General features: G+C 42.8%; 2 protein-coding genes across 4 annotated transcripts; one reads left to right on the forward strand and one right to left on the reverse strand.

The window, feature by feature from the left end:
- The first annotated feature begins 542 nt into the window (after positions 1–542).
- LOC100836574 (zinc finger protein ZPR1) lies at positions 543–6,761 on the forward strand. The gene is made up of 16 exons (XM_003574581.4): positions 543–831; positions 961–1,005; positions 1,093–1,133; positions 1,267–1,348; positions 2,036–2,080; positions 2,151–2,207; positions 2,303–2,362; positions 2,449–2,576; positions 3,757–4,021; positions 4,100–4,166; positions 4,391–4,461; positions 4,574–4,663; positions 4,811–4,919; positions 5,648–5,739; positions 6,081–6,186; positions 6,442–6,761. The coding sequence occupies exons 1-16, from the start codon at positions 700–702 to the stop codon at positions 6,540–6,542; spliced, it is 1,491 nt and encodes a 496-aa protein (XP_003574629.1). The 5' UTR covers positions 543–699; the 3' UTR covers positions 6,543–6,761.
- A 242-nt stretch (positions 6,762–7,003) lies between these two features.
- On the reverse strand, positions 7,004–12,401 carry LOC100834817. 3 transcript variants are annotated; one of them, XM_014901048.2, is made up of 9 exons: positions 11,969–12,401; positions 11,288–11,375; positions 11,012–11,137; positions 10,133–10,921; positions 9,494–9,851; positions 8,508–8,589; positions 8,067–8,293; positions 7,689–7,705; positions 7,004–7,597 (listed from the first exon to the last, which is right to left on the reverse strand). In XM_014901048.2, the coding sequence occupies exons 1-7, from the start codon at positions 12,113–12,115 to the stop codon at positions 8,087–8,089; spliced, it is 1,797 nt and encodes a 598-aa protein (XP_014756534.1). In that variant the 5' UTR covers positions 12,116–12,401; the 3' UTR covers positions 7,004–7,597; positions 7,689–7,705; positions 8,067–8,086. The 3 variants fall into 3 exon arrangements, with proteins under 3 accessions (XP_014756534.1, XP_014756533.1, XP_024316798.1); XM_014901047.2 differs by lacking the exon at positions 7,689–7,705 and having other exon boundaries at positions 11,969–12,399; XM_024461030.1 differs by having other exon boundaries at positions 7,004–8,293; positions 11,969–12,400.
- Positions 12,402–16,905: the final 4,504 nt, after the last annotated feature.

The following is a 16,905-nucleotide window of genomic DNA, read 5'->3' on the forward strand; positions in this document are numbered from 1 at the left end:
CTTGCCTTGTGCAAATTCATTTATGAAGCTTAGCCATCTAATGCAAAAGCAGAGGCTTCCAGAGTTTTAGGGTTGTAACTTGCAGGCTCTGAAAATTGATTCAGTGCCAATCCACCTAACAAACTCTGTTCGTCTTTTTGTTAATCTGAAATCACCTTGGACTTTTCTCAATGTGTAAGAGCGATGCGCTGTGCCTCACTGCTTTAAGTTTTTTTTTACCAAGTACTGCTTTAAGTTTCAACTCTGACGGATAGATGAGAAATGTGTTCCAGCGAGCAGCGCGTCCGTCCGGCATACGGTGCACTAAGCAGCATCTGCGTCGCTTCAGCATTTTTAGATTTTTTTTGTTTTGTTTTGAAAATCTAGTGAAGAAAACCTGCATTTTTTGTTTTGTTTCGGCCTCGGCGGTCTATAGGCCCTGTAGATCGTTTTGCCCAATGGGCTTTGTACTTCCGGAGACGCAATCTTGCAGCCCTTTTTACATAGCCCAGCCCATTTTCGCCAGGCGCTAACTTGTTTCCAGAGACACCTAGGTCTCGCTCTTTTCTTCCATCCCCTTCCCGTTCCGTCCCTTCTTCCCCTCCCGCCGCGAAGCACTCGAGAGTCCAGAGCCAAACCCAGCTGAAGCTAAGCAAAGAGATCGCGAGAAGCTTCTGAAAGCTCCGTTCCTTGGAGAGAACGCATCCATCTCCCGCGTTCATGGCGAGCTCCGGCGAGGAAGGGCGCGTGGTAGTGGACCTCCGCTCCGCGGCGGAGTCAGCGGGCGACGAGGACGCGCACGCCACGCCGCTCCACGAGATCGAGTCCCTCTGCATGCGCTGCGGCGAGAACGTAAGAGCCTTCACTTTTTGATACCGCCCCTAACACCCCTGCCCTTCCATGATTCCATCCCCTCCCATTTGGTTTCTGTAGTTCTCTTCGGTTCCTGAGAGACTGATGTTTGCAATTTGTTGTGGTTAGGGCATAACTAGGATACTGCTGACCCTGATTCCACACTTCCGGGAGGTGAGCTTCTTAGCGCTCTCTGTTCGTGGCTAAAGCTGCTATTTCTGATTTGAGGTGTGCGTGAAACTTGCCTCTCTAAATCTGCAGGTTGTTCTGATGGCTTTTGAGTGCCCTCATTGTAGTGAAAGGTAAGACGATGTCCATTTATACTTCACTGTAAAGTTTGTGCAGATAGTCACATGTCGCAGCACTAGTGTGTAACTGGTAGATTTGGAGATCATTTGGAGTATGAGGTCTTAAGTTGGTTTGCTTATGTGTTAGGAACAATGAAGTTCAGTTTGCTGGACAGCTCCAGCCAAAGGGATGTTGCTACCGTTTGGAAGTCCCGTCTGGGAAGAGCGAGGTATATCTTTCGTACTCCTTCGATTCAAAATTTAATAAAACATCCTGGAGTAGTATATTTCTAATTTTAATACTCCCTCCGATCCAGAATAAGTGTCATGGTTTTGAACTAAACGGTGACACTTATTTTGGATCGGAGGTAGTAGTAGATTGTGGTAGCTGGGCTAAGCTGAGCTGCACATAGGAATCTATTTAGTGACATTTATTCTTACTTGTTCAAGCAAGATTTTGTTGTTACAACTCCAGAGATCCTCCCTAGTAGATATATTTACAAACAGAAAATGGCAACTATTTTTTTAGAGGAAACGGCAACAATTTTGAAAAGCCAACAATGATTGACTGAGCTTTAAATCCCTCTTATATCTGTATATCTCTCCTAGTGAATTGGTCTGTTCTTGTTTTGTACGTTGGGCTAATCTGACCTTGCTAATATGTGCATATCGTAGCTAAGCAGACCTTGGAAAACCCATCTGCATCTCACAGACTTCTCTATCCCAACCGCAAAAGATTTCCTTTTTGCTTGTATCCCTGTTACTAGATCACCTCTCCCACCTGCACTAGCACTTAGTGTACTAACACATGTTAGTTCAGTTCACATTAAGTGCATATGCATGTTGCGTGCTTTCTCAGGTACGTAAAACATCCTGGTTGAATGCTATACTATAACTAACAAGCTGTATTGCCACAGATACTGAACCGTCAGGTCGTGAAATCTGATTCAGCGACTATTAAGGTATCACTGATTCATTCACTTGTTAATGCATTCACTGCTGCTTTTGTATTTACGCTTGACTTATATGCAGATTCCGGAACTGGATTTTGAGATCCCTCCAGAAGCTCAACGTGGAACACTTTCAACAGTATGCTTCTTTTCTGTATATAAATTCTGGGGATGTTCTTTGTCAAAATATTTTCTTGATCGCTAGTTTACTTAATATTTTGGATCACAAATTAGGTGGAAGGGTGCATTATGCGAGCTGTTGATGAGTTGCAGGCACTTCAAGATGAAAGAAAGGTGAATCTTGGGGCTATGTACTTAGTTTTTGTGTTACAATTGAGCCAGCTAGTAATACACTAATTGTGTTTTTGGATGTCCGGCAGAAAGTGGATCCCCAAAAAGCTGAAGCTATTGATAAGTTCTTAGTAAAATTGAAATCTCTCGGATCAGGAGAAGTGGCTTTTACCTTTATTCTTGATGATCCTTCTGGAAACAGCTTCATTGAGAATCCGTAAGTATTTTGTAGCTTTCGTACTAATATTTTTATTAGAATATTTCAAATTTTGGAATTGTTTGACATCAAGAGCATAGTTATAACTTCTATGCATTCAGTGCGTTTCTGTACTTACAATATTTAGGTCCTCTTTCTTTATGATTACAATAGAAATAGGTTCATATTCAACTCTGTACTCTTGCAGAACAGCAAAAGATCAAGGGCATAGTTACAATTTCTGAGCATTCAGTGCATGTCTGTACTTAAAAAAATTAGGTCCTCACTCCTTATGATTATAATAGAAATAGGTCAACATTTCAACTCTGTACTCTTGCAAAATAGCAAAAGTCCACTTTTCAACCCTGAATTCTTAAAACGCTTCATTACAACCCTAATCTAAGAAAACAGTTCACACACCCATCGGTTCATGGTAGATGGTTTTGGCTGATGTACGTGCTGCGTATCCAATTTTTCAAACAATATTGGGATGTCACAAAAAAGTGGAGGGAAATTGAGAGAATGAGAATTCTGATGAAATAAAGAAATACCAAAACTAAAATTCAGAAAACAGTCATCTCTAAAAAAAAAAGGAAAGACGTGGAAAGTGCTCAATTGCATATGTTTCAAACTGTAAATCTGCATGCTTATAGACTTATTATGAGATTCTACAAAACTGTCAAGGAATTATAACACTTACAATTTTTCCCTGCTTCTAGACTTTTTACGTAAGCGCCACATCAATAAAACCACACATGTGGCGCACAAGTCCGCCAAAATAACCCGCAAAGCGAACCGAGAGGTGTTAAGTAGGCTGCTTCCATAGTTTAGGCCTTTAGGGTTCTAATCTAAATGGTTTGAGTCCAGACTTTTGACTTTTGAGTGGCGCCTTATGATGCACACTGAAAGATTATACTTCCTCCATTCCAAAATGTAGGGCGTATAACTTTTGTTGACTGCCATACTTTCCAAAGTTTTGACCAACCTTACAACAAAAATATCAACATCTATGATGCCAAATAAAGTTCATTAGAACCATTGTGAGATATATTTTTACAGTATCTTGATTTGACAATGTATATGTTGATATTTTTGCTATAAAATTTTGACTGTCAACAAAAGTTATATGCCATACATTTTGGAACGGAGGGGGCAGTTGATAAGTGTTCTGCATGTATTGATCATCTACATAAATCGACAGGCATGCACCTTCGTCAGATCCTTTGCTATCTTTGAAATTCTATGAAAGGACATCTGAACAACAAGCAGCACTTGGTTTTCTTGCTGAACCAACCAAAGAACCTGGAGAGTCTTCTCGGGATGCTTCAACAGTGGAAGCAAAGTCTGGTGGGCTGCAAAGGATGCCCCATGGGTCAGTTGGAGCTATTGCGGGTCGTCGTGCTATAGCTCAGGGAAACTCTGATGAAGTTACTGCAGCTTTGTGTAGATATTCAGCACCAGAAGAGGTATGTCAGTTACCCAACAAGTAACAACGAACTATCAACAACTAAGTCCGCATTACCTTACAAAATTCACTTGGACAGGTTGATACTTTGCCATCAACATGTGGGGCCTGTGCAACTGAGTGTGTCACTCGTTTCTTTGCTACAAGTATCCCTTTCGCCTTAATATTCACTATTTGCACGTGGATTCAATAGAGTATTCATAGTGTTTATGTAACACTTGTTCATTAGGATGATCGATCTCAGGAACAGATTATATGTAGTGTTTCTGTTTTGCTAGCTTAGTTTTGTGATCAATCTCACTATCTTGGAGAAACAATGCTGCAAATACTCTAGTATTTACTGCCGTGTCAGATCCTTGACCTTTGATAGAAATCCCATATTTTCGAGAGGTGATTGTTATGGCAACAACATGTGACGTATGTGGTTATCGCAACTCAGAGGTCAGTTTCAGTGTCATATACACATATCTGGATTTTTCATATATACCAAGAACTGGATTTGCCACTGTTGTATTTGGTCAGACTTCTGAATTCAGTCTTGTCGTTCAATCAGCTGAAGCCTGGTGGCGAAATCCCAGCTAAAGGAAAGAAAACTACTCTACGTGTGCAAAATGCAAAGGATCTTAGTCGTGATGTAATAAAGGTCAGAATTTTTCTCATGATAGGATCCATCCATTCCACTATTTAGCAAACTGAAAAGAGTGTTCAGAATTGCGTTGCAATTTTGTGTGTTTATTGCAATATCTGATATGTAACTTGATTGATAATGAGTTACCTTTTATTTCTTCAGTCAGATTCAGCTGCGGTGCAAGTACCTGAACTTGACTTGGAGCTGTCAAGTGGAACACTGGGTGGCATGGTGACAACTGTTGAAGGTTTAATTGTGAAAATATGCGAGGGTAAGTTCAACATACATCCTGTCCCCTCTGTTTACGACACCAAAATAGATTGCATGAGCCATGTTAATTGAAGTTACAAGGTTGCTGACCAGCAAATCTTTTACAGCTCGTTTGGAACCCATCATTTGGGCCTAGAATTCTGGAATTCATTTTGAATTCCAGAAACGAACTTGTTTGGTGGCACGGAATTGGCCACAAGTATTCAATCTCAAATTCCATGGAATTGCACTATAACTAACCCAAATTCCTTTCCAAAAGTCATCATTTCTCTGGAATTGTATGTCACTTTACAAATCCATGTGGTAGACAAACATGATTTTTGAACAAGGAATTCAAATTCAACCAAATGAAATCCTACCGAAGATTGGATTTCATTTCATTTCTACCAAATGAAATGAAACAATGGTTGCCAAACGGGCTGTTACTCTATGTGTAGCTTTATAGCTTATTTATTGTATAAAATGGAATTATCTGGAAGCCAAATTACAGTCGATGTTTGTCCCATAACTAGATTACACCCATGTCTTTGTTTTGTCAACATCTCCCAAGAATGATTAAGCAAGTGTTCATTCAAATACTTGTTTCACATGTATGTTTTGTTATTCTTTGCACTTTATGTGATAGGTCTACCATTTCTTTAGAGTGAGCTTTTTTAAGCTTCTTTGTTCAACTGATTTGACAACTTATATCGGGACACTAGAATTAATTCTTTTATCTTGAGGTTACAGCACTGGAGAGAGTTCATGGATTCCAATTGGGTGATAGCACACATGAATGGAAGAAGAAGAAATGGGATGGTTTCACGGAGAGATTGTCAAAGGTATGTAATTTCTTTTTGTTTTGTGTAATGTTTTGTTGCTCCAGCAGGGTTCTATTCCACTTAATCTGCAGAATATTATGCAGCGCCTTTGCTTTAAAAGTACACGCCAGTTCTTGAGCAAAGTCTTGCTAAAGCATGGCGACCTTGTTTTCTTGGTAGCAAGCAAATGTTAATAGTGTTTTTGTTGAGAATGTATTGGTCTAGTCCAGCTCATTTCTCGCTCTCTTTACCAATTGGTTCATGTTAAACTTGAGTGGAGTTTGGGTGGAAAAGGGGTAGGCATGTTCCTTTTCAATATAGGTATTATGGATGTGTTAAAATTAACATATGTGTATTTTCAGCTTCTAAGTTTACAAGAGCCTTGGACTTTAATTATTGATGATGCATTGGCGGCTTCGTTTGTTGCCCCTGCCACGGATTCAATAGAAGATGACCACCAGCTAACAAGTAAGTTGGTCCAATCAATAAATCATACACACTATTATGCATCATTAAGGCAGCCATGCACTTAAATTTAAAACCAAATGACAGGTTATTGTGAACATTTCTTGCCTCCAATTAGTCTTTGATGTGAATTGCAGAATATATAATTTTTTCCAGCCGTGCTCATAATTGGTGTATGCATACTAACAGCTGGAGGAAGAATACGCATAATTACTGCTATTCTGACGTTTGCAATGAATTGTTATCCCTGAATTGCAGTCGAGGAGTACGAGAGGAGCTGGGAGCAAAATGAGGAGCTTGGCTTGAATGACATGGACACATCATCCGCGGACATGGCTTACAACACGACGAGCACGTAATGATAATCATTTTGTCTTGTGCTCAATGTTTTAACCTAACAGTTATCTACTTTGAACTTTGATACTCTTGTGTTGTAATAGCTGTTACTTCTATTTCTTCTCTGCAAACAATGGTGCCATTAAATGGCAAATATCGTTTCGACTTTCCTGCCTTTTAGTGCAAGAAATAGTGTTGGTTTTTACAGCAAATCAGTTTCAAAGATATGAGTTATGAGTGAACCAAGTTGCGCTTGTATATTTACTTCATCCACATGTGTGAAGACTGGGAATATGAGAATAGAAAAATGAGAGGTCGAACCAAATAATTTTATATCTACTTTAAATAGCAGAAATGTGAGACTACAAAGAATAAGATTCTGACAAATATGAACCAAAAGAATGTAAATACAGTCGCTCTTTATCGTACGGTAGCTAAAAGGTAAACCAAAAGAACTGGTAAAAGAGATAAATATCACCAAGCGTGAGTATAACAAGCAGTCCCTATAGACGAGTGAAATATTTAGTGGCAGTTACAAAGTTATCAAAGGATAAAATCGCTGATATTATCAACAGCAGTAGGATTGTAGGAACATGCTCGATGTGCCAAATAAAATAAAAACATGCAAGGTTTCTTTATACATCATCTCATGATCCAGACGGCGTTTGGGGTTAAGCACAAGAGAACACTGTGTTCTAGTTTTTTGACGGGAAACACTGTTCTAGTGACAACCCTTGCACTCGGACTGGAATGCCATGCGAAGTTCTGTAGTTTCTAATTTATAAAAGAGTCACCAAAGGCACCTCAAAGACCATAAGCAGAAAGGGATCTTATTACTATATGCGCTGAGATAACAGTAAATCACCATTCACAAGGGTTGCATTCCTTCTGCTTCTACTTTATGTTGTTTCCCTGGCAGAATTAACACCAAATGAAATGCGAGAATATGACCCCCGTTGCAGACAGACCATTGGTTGAAAACTTCGAAGGATCCAGTCCGTTCGTACTTGGCGATTGTCCATAGTTCTGTACAAACTCACCTCTGATTTCCACCCTTTAGTTTCAATAATAATAGTGCCTGAAAACAGTGCAGTCTTTACGAGTTAAGCACACATAGATCAAAGGTACATGGCTATAAATCGATTAATTCTGTAAGTTGGTGTGTGTACCTCTTAAGAAATTTCAACTGTAAGAGAAGAAATACTTCAGATCACTTTGTAAAGTTTGGCAAGCATTTGTTGCAATTTTATGCAGGTTAAGTGCAACAAAGAGAGTAAAAGTACCGCTAGGTCTGTATGAAGGTTCAGCCCAAAATAATAAAAATCAGATTTGCTGCTAAATTCTATGATCGCTGTTTCTTGTTGTTACCAGTAAACTAACGCATGAAGTACAAACAGCTTTAGTTTACTTTTGGAGGTCATGACTCATATTATGAACTTGAAGATATGCTACTCCGTATCTATGAACAACATATCAAGAAGATAACTTTGAGTAATTATTGCTGCCAATCATATGCAATCTATCAACAATAAATTTTGAAATCTTACTTGATTATTTAACTACCGCACTAGAAAGCATGGCAAGTGAAACATCCACTCAGCGAACTCATTTGGCCATTCTTGCTGAGGTGTGATGTCCTTTTGACACTCCTGGAGATCTGCTGGTCATGATTTGCGGTTGTTGTACTGCCCACCACTTGTGTTTTCCTATGAGCTGACCTGAAGGTGTTGAAAATCCTCTCCAGCGAGTATGATCGTTTCTTTTCAAGTTTGATCTGAACAAAGTTGTGTGAAATGATAAATATCGAACTCACTAGCAGTAATCAAGAACGAACCATATAAACTGTAACTCTCAAACATAGCTCCACTAATGAGCAGTAGAATAGGATACACAGGGAAAAGTAGATACGCGCAGGACAGGATGCATATGGTTAAATAAACTACTAAAATAATGATTAAGGAAAGCCAGAAGCAAAGAAACAAGCATACCACAAGCTTCTGTATTGCCGCCTCTGCTTTTGCTTTCTGCATATTCTCCCAAGCAGTCATTTTTGCTTCCTCCCCCTCAATCCTTCAGACAGACAATATGTAAGACATGACAAATCTACCCAATACCCATCAGCTTTCCGTAAGACAAGACAAAAAAAATTTCATTCTCATTAGCTATCAAACACTTACATTAGACAATTGACCTAGATAAGAATCAGTTCAAGTTTACAGCACAGTAATATATTTCATAATGGTCGGTAAGTTGGAAGATTGCCACAATCGTGTTTCATCTCCCAGTTCTAACTAGTAGAAGATATAGTTGTATATCGACAATGATGCTGAGCTGGCCTGTACAGTTTTTCGCTATGCTGCGGTGTTTTTGTTATTTTTCTCTTTCTTTCTTTGGTTGTTTTTGTGCGTATTTGTCTTTTGGCCTATCGTTTTTTATTTGTCTGTTCGTCCTGGCGTCGCTCGATACCCTCTTCTAATACAGATATCGCGCACTTAGGCGTGGGTTAAAGAAAAAAATTGATGATGACTAAAATAGGCACAATAGCTCTAGAAACTATGTGCTGACATATCCTTGCACCACTAAAAACAGATTATCCTTGTACCTTCTGCTCTCTTCAGTAGCATTCTAAATCTTGTAAACAAAATTCAGGCACCATTGAATTAGTTATAGAAGAACTTAACCTCATTCCTTTGCTTACACTAGAAAGTTCTTCTAGGACGATGCAACTTGTAATAGTGAAGTCTTAGTAATATCATATTAAAACATGACAAGTTAAGGCAAACTATTAGGTGCATGGCATATTAGTAGAAGAGAACCGAAGTACGGAGTAATTCTATAAAGTAATATCTACTTAACTTTTTAGGGGGTAATATCTACTTAGTTAGTCTTGTACATGTTACTCCATATGATTTAGAAAGGGTCAGTGAAATGACAACTTTATCAAAAAGGACTAAAATAAAAGGAATTTCCTTACTTTGCAATACACTTTGCAGTTTCTGTTAATTCCCAGGTTGAAGATTTAGATTCCATTGTCTTTCTCTTCCACTCTATGATATTTGTTGAGTTCTTGTCAGAGCTCCGTGAAACATGTTTCTTGGACCACCTGGTCAGAGTCACTCGATCATCCATCTCTACATCTTTGATTTCAAGCTTAGAGAAACAGCTCTCCAGCTCCTTGACTTGTTGTACTGATAGTGAACGAGAAAAGGAGGGCCTCATGTTGGGAGAAGAGGATCTGCTAAGGTCAGGGCTAGTTTGCGTTGCCACATCCTTCCTCGAAATTACAGGGGTATTGCTAGTGGCCAAGTCTTTTGTAACTTCAACCTGTTCATCTGGGAAAGCAGCAGACAATGAAAATGTTTCAGGAGAACAGTTAGTAGCTCCTTCTGAAATTTGCGAAAATTAAGCCACTGTATTGTGATGAATAACATTCTTAACAGGGCTACCAACATTCTGAATCATCCAAAACTTTTGTATAGTTCAAGGAAAACTCTGTTGTACTTTATTTTAGCAAAGAAAAACCTCGAAAAATATTCCATTTTCGACAGTCTAGACATCAAAGCTACTCTAGCCACGGATTGACATGGGGTTTAATAGAATAAGGGATCAATACCTTGACTAAATTCCTCAGAAGAAGACAATGATTGAGATGACTGAACTGAACTGTACAACAGATGGCGAACCCCGGTAGACCAGACAGCTGAATGGCCACCATTCACTGACCTGCCACCACGGCCATTGCTGCTATCCTCGCCAGATGCTCCTCCTATATCAATTCCAGTGTGGCTACTGCCCCCACAAACATGCTCTGGTAACAAGACCCCAGACAAGAAAGGTGTGTTAATCGCTTGACTTCCAACTCCCACGCTGTCAAGTAATGAAGCCGATGATGAAACAGACGAGTACGGTGCACCAAATCTTCCAGGAGGTCCAAGTGGTCCACTTTTGGACTTTGGTCGTCGAGGTTGTAGCATTGAAGTCCTCCCAGGTACATCGCTGGGATTCGGACTGAAGATCCACCTCTCAGCGTCTTCCCATTTCGAGGGCAATACTCTCCCATTGTTGTAAGGCAATGCGATACTGCTACCCGGATGCCTTCTGTGACCGTCTGAAGGCAGGGGCACTCTCTCAGAACTCCACCCCTGCTGGTACCCAACAACCGTCGTGCCACGCCGGCTGTAGCCTGGTGTCCCTGGGCTAGTTAACACCCCTGATCTATTCTGTGGTGACACACCCAATCCCTTGTTCATCACCCCCACACCACTGACAAAGAAACCCGGGGAATGCGTCGAGGATCTGTCAACACCCGGACAGCCAAAATCAAGCGACACTGGGCGCTGCTTCCGGTCCTTTCTACCTTGGAAAAGAACAGCCCCCAATGGATGCCGCTGGGCTTGGCATTCTATCAAACAGGATGCGAGCATAACAGAAATTAATACTCATGTACAACATGGACAATCGATCAGCAACGCAAGTTAAAGAATGTTACTACCTCCAGTAGAACGGAGGACTGGATTCTTGTTCAGCCCGGGGCGCTGTATCCACCTCTCTCCCTTCGCCCCTCCAAGTGCCCCGTCGTTGTGGTCGTCCTCACCTGACCCTGTAGAAGCTGGTGAACCTACAGAAGATGAAAGTGCTCCAACTTTAAAAGCTGTAAAGTTATGCAAGCTGCCCAAACTGAGCATCCACCAAGCAACAGTGCTACAGGCTACAGCAGTAAGAAGACAAACAGTGAGCTGTGCGTGTCCACACTCCACACTGCGCTCACCGTCGGAAGAGGAGGAGGTGGTGGGCAGCCCACGAGGCTCCAGATCTGTGCCCGGTCCACCACCCAATCGCACGAAGCTTGGCAAAGCCTGCACTAACCACTGTGCTGGATAAGCAAAACAAACAACACTCGTCTGTGAAGTTGCAAGTAAGCAATATCAAAAACCCACTGCGAAAAGAATCGAATCCCACGGCAGCAGAAAATGCCACCGTTTCATCATCGACAAAGTACACTCCACTTTTCGTGCTAGATTCTCCGGCAAAGCCATGAAAAGGCACCATCATTGCTTCCCTCGTCGTCTCCATTGGTTCGTTAGCGACAGTGATAGTTTAGCTATCATCTTACAAATTTATCCGAGTACAACCCCATCTGTCCGGAGCCAGCAGAATTGGATCAAGTCGCCTTCATATAAGGCAGTCGTCTACAAAGAGCAGATGTGACATGGGGCATGGAAACTACTAAAATCTCCCTAAAATTTGTTATTCCTCTCTTAGTCCCTTCACAGAAGGGACACATTTGGTCGCCCGATCACCAAATTCCACCTAAGTTCTAACGAAGAAGCTTCAAAGGACGCGACTCCGATAGGATTCGGGCACTACGTTTGCCGACTGCATCGGCACTATTAACGCAAAGTCGAAACGAGTCAAGGCAATGCGGGAATGGGGAATCCGAATCACTGACCGGATCACCGCGAGACGTCGAGCATCCACCACCTCCCTCCTCCGCCACATCCGCCCCTCTCCTCATCACCACCCCCTCGCCGCCGCCGCCGCCGCCAACGCCGCCGCGGGACGCTAGCCCGGCCTCCTCGTCGCCACCAACCCTCATCAATACGAAGCAGCCAGCAGTCGCTGGTGCCAGCGGAAAAACGGCACGGCGCGGCAGGGAGGAGGAGGGAGAGTACTGGAGAGGTCGACAATAAGCGCGCTCGAGCGAGCGGCGGGGGTATTAAAGAATGGCGGGTGCGGTGCGTGCGGGGGATGGCGCGGAGCGCGTGCGTGGGGTGGCGTTTAATGCGGGCGGGGGACGAGGACGAGGGGAGGGAGGTGGCGGAAATGAATCGCGCGCGGTGGTGGTCACCACGCCACAGCACACGCAGGGCAGGGCTGGCTGCTTCGTACGGGCATCTCGAGGAGGAAGAAGCGGCTGTGAAACTGAAACGTGGGCTGGTTTTACTGCGGCCGCTGAAACTTTGCGCACGCTGACAGCGCCTCCGGTCATTGTGCCGCCCGTTCCGTGCGTTTTTTTTTTCTAGCGTGCAGGTTGCTCCTCCGGCCTGTGGAAAGCCGGAGCATCTCTTATTCGACCAATTATTACTCGTGCGGTGGAAACTTGCTTTCGTACTACGTGAGGGACGGACGGGACCAGCACAGCATTGAGGGTTTGAAGCCGAGGCGGCAGCTAACCTGAAGCAGGACGGTCCGGAATCCCGAGCCCGGCCAGTTGGCTCTGCTCACCTGCCAGTAGCTATCCCGTCCATCCAATCCAACTACCAAACCAGCCGATCGAGCCATGACGTACTCCTTCAGCTGACAAACCGGGCTTTGTTATAGTTTTCTCGGGAGACAGGTGCCGGCGCGGGCAAGGATCTCGGTCGAGTTGACACGGCGATTCCCCCGAGGCCGCCACGCACATGGCGGCCAGGCCACCCGCTGCGTGCACTGGATCGACTGGCTGTTGCGTGGCAATGCGTCAAGGGCTCAAGGTGCGGCGGCGGAAAGCCCGTGCCTTGCAGTCCTTCTCTGGCTCCAACCACACGAGCCACGGCACGGTTGGTTCACGCCCTCGCGCCCTGGTGGTGCCGTGGTGTGCCTGCCGGCCGGTCGGGCCGCCCTGTGGTGTCAGTTATGGGCTCCAAGGCATTAGTGCATTACACAGAAGATAGGTGATCAGATGGACGCAGATGTGTCTGCCGGCCGGCCAGGAGTCCCGACGAGCATGCATGCCGACGGCCGAGACGGATGGCATACCGCTGGATACATTACCCAGCCCAGCTCAGAATTATCGCAACGACAAAAAAAAAACAGTACTAGCTGAACAATGATATTCCAGTACTGAACGTGAGCAAAAGGAGGGTGACCAAAGTGGCAAAACTTAACTGAGGGCCGGACGTCTGTCTAGACCACGATGCGCGTGGGGACCGGTAAAATACACCCATGTGGGCGACCGAGTACGCAACGAAAGACGAAGCCAAAAAAATACACCACGCTACGGCGTTGACGACCTGTCAGGGATAAGGACGCATGGCATGGCCATCCTCTCTACTCTGCTCAGCTCGATCGATCTTTTGCCATGCTCTTTGCATCCATGCCTACCTACTCCACTGTTGCGCCAAGGTGCAGCCACAAACAATAACTGCGAGTAACACTAATACAGTAGCATAACTCGTGCAGTACTTAAGATGGTTTTGATGAGGTTCGTTTCACTACAACATGTGCTCAGTATGTGCGGTTTGCAAGTTAATCTCCTACCTAGTCTGGGCTCCATCCAGCAGAAATTTATACACACTTTCATGCATAAGCGTTGCAGTTGCAGTTTCTATTGTTGAAAACGCAACTGCGTGTAGTATAAACTCGCACATACGAACGGACATGCAGCTGGAAGCTCGTACGAGCCGAAATCCATGGACAGGTTCAGAGAAACGATGTAGTCCTGCAAGTATGTGTCAGAACTCTTATCACGAGGGAGCAAAGCTGCAAAAGCCAAAAGGTCTCGTATGATCGCATCGCTAGCTTTCTGCAGAGCAATCATTTGAAGCTTTTGACATGAGACATGCATGGCTCCGTATCACCAAACTGACATAAAACTGCTAGCTTTTGACTGATATTGTTGACCTTACCAAATCCAAGACATAATTTGAGTCAAGGTAAAGAACCAGATGTGCAGTAACGCTGCAACCTGCAGGGGGTGATGCAGATCTAAGTTTTTGTTTTTTGAGTGTGTGTGTGTTTTTTGAGAGGCGCAGATCTGAGTGTTGCGAAGCATAAAATGGAAAATCACTGAATCAATGTGACCATGGGTTCGACGGCCCAGTTCGGCCCATTGCCTCACTTGAAGGAACCTTTTTTTGGCACCAATAGAGTAATTGTGCGGCCGGAAAACTTGAGCCTCTTTGTCCAAAGGATTTTTACACAAAAATACTGAGGATTGTAGTCTTTAAGAATTTTTTTGCCTCTTTTGATGATTTCTAGAATTAAACTCATTTTTTCTAAAAGATTACTTGCACTATTATTAACACAAATTTTTCAGCCGTAATATACATCTTTATGACATCTTATAAAAAGTAACGGAGGGGACACTATATTGCGCTTTGCTTCTAGCTTGCACCAACACACACAAATCTAATATCTAATTAAAGTAACAGAAATTTTATGGTCCAGATTTTACAAAAGTTTTTGTACGATCTAGATTTATTATCAATCTGATCCAATCGCCAAACCGGAATAGAAACCGATTCGAAATCTATTACACCCTCCTTTCCGTCTTTCGCAGTTAAGACAGGAACCAAAGAGGAAAACCCACGCCCCTACATCCAACCGCGTGCAGCGCGACCTCCCTCCTCCCTCCGGTCGTTGCACGCAGCACGTGGCAGCGTCTGACAGACTGCGGCGCACATTGCACTTGCACCGAGGTTCCACCAACGGCTCCATCTTCATGCCCGGAGAGCCCTCGCACATATAAGCAAGGAAGGGGGCTTTCTCTTACTCATCTGGTGGAAGGTTAAGGTTGAATAGAAGAAGCATCGTACGCAAACTTGGAAACGGGAGGCAAGAAAGGAAAGGATGCAGAAGAGGAAAGAGGAGCCGGATTTGTAGGCAAAAAAAATTGATACAAATTTTGTTCGACGGATAAAAAATTGCGGATCTGAAAATATGGCGGGATCTATCCATCGTTGCGCAGGATACTACATTCGTCCAACAATAGTGAGTGTATTAGTTTTCGTTTGACCGAAAATTTGATCAAGATGACTTGCTTATGGTTATGATTTTGTTGGCGGAGGTAGTAGCTGATATATAGTCCCTGTTTGGTTAGCCTTCCCTAACGTTTAACTTTTTGGTTTCTAAGTTACAAAAGCAACTAACAATATCAAGACAAAAGTCAGAAGCCAAAAGTCAAAAGCCACGTTTAATCCTAACCTAATAGGGCTGAAAGCTTAATGGCCGAGAAAGGCCAAACGATCAGCCCACAAAAGTCTCTAATAGAGATGAATACGCTAATCTAAGTCCACCGTCTTTTTGTTCAAATTGATCTCCCGCAGTGATAGGCCAGCCTTGGTTATGATGAATTAGGAAAACAACCCTCTATCTCCCGCAGTGATAGGCCAGCCTTGATAATTTGTCCTATATTTGAGACATTGAGACTCGAGCGAAAAAGGCAAGCCCGAACCAACTACTCTAACCACGGCTCATTTGTGATTATAGCAAATGGGTTGATGCTGAAAAATGATAGATTTTGAAAAAAGAAATAGAAAAGAAAACAACTTGGCATAGATGGTATGTGTATTGGATGAAAATACACGGTTACCATCCACATTCAACTAACATACATCCACCGATGCATCATCGCCGAATTCATGACCGCACCAACATTCGGCAACGGTACCAGCATCCTCACAAAGAAAATGCCAGCTGGAATCCAATCTTGAAAGCCGCACCCAAATCCACGACCACAACCACAAACTAGACATTTGTAATGGAAGATCTCTTGCGACCAGCCGCCAGAAGCAACCACAACACCAGAAACAACATGACAAAATAACAGAGGTTTTGTGTCAAACGAATATGTCGAAAAAGTCATTTAGACCCATGGATGATGGACCTAATAGATAAAAATTGGGCTGGATAAAAACCAATGCTTACGACATTATCCATACAGATAATAATTATGGATAGAAAATCTAATATCTATAATCGATGACTAAAATGAAACTTCTCTAATATAATATTTTGGCCATAGAAACTGAAATGCAACAAAAACACATATTTTACCTGTAGAAGCTCAACAATTTTGTGTTGCACACGTGTGCTATCCATGATTGGCATGGAGACTGTGTGTCTGTGCATGTTGAATAAATGAACGGCAAACCTTCTGTCAGATAAAGGTTCTCCTTTTATCAATAAACAGGTTGTTTAGCAAAAACAAAAATATAAATACTCCATCCATTTCTAAATATAAGATGTTCTATCTTTATTCTAAATCAAACTTCTTAAAGTTTATTAAAAAAAACCAGCATTTGTAACTCTGTAACATGAAGTTTCGTTTTTTAATGCAAATTTCCCTTGCTTATATAGTACATCATCAATTCATTCATCACCAAGTCCATAATAATGAATATAAAGGTGACCCGTTAGTGGATGAACAACACCGAACAGCCGGCAGCGGTGACTTTCACATGTGGCTCTCCAAATCAGTGGTGCAAATGTCACCATTGATGTTAAGTTGCTACAAGATTTCCCACCTGTCGAGGGGTATAAGGGGCAGCCAGTGAGAGTGTGTATTTTGTAGTAGTGATAATTGACAGCTTGGGGGTACAAGGAAGGGAAAAAAGCAAATTCCATCTCTTGCCTTACGAGTTACGAGTGTGTTTGATAGTGTTTCATGGGGATGCTTGTATATTG

The sequence above is a fragment of the Brachypodium distachyon genome, chromosome 3 (genome assembly GCF_000005505.3).
Source record: "Brachypodium distachyon strain Bd21 chromosome 3, Brachypodium_distachyon_v3.0, whole genome shotgun sequence".
Taxonomy (NCBI): domain Eukaryota; kingdom Viridiplantae; phylum Streptophyta; class Magnoliopsida; order Poales; family Poaceae; genus Brachypodium; species Brachypodium distachyon.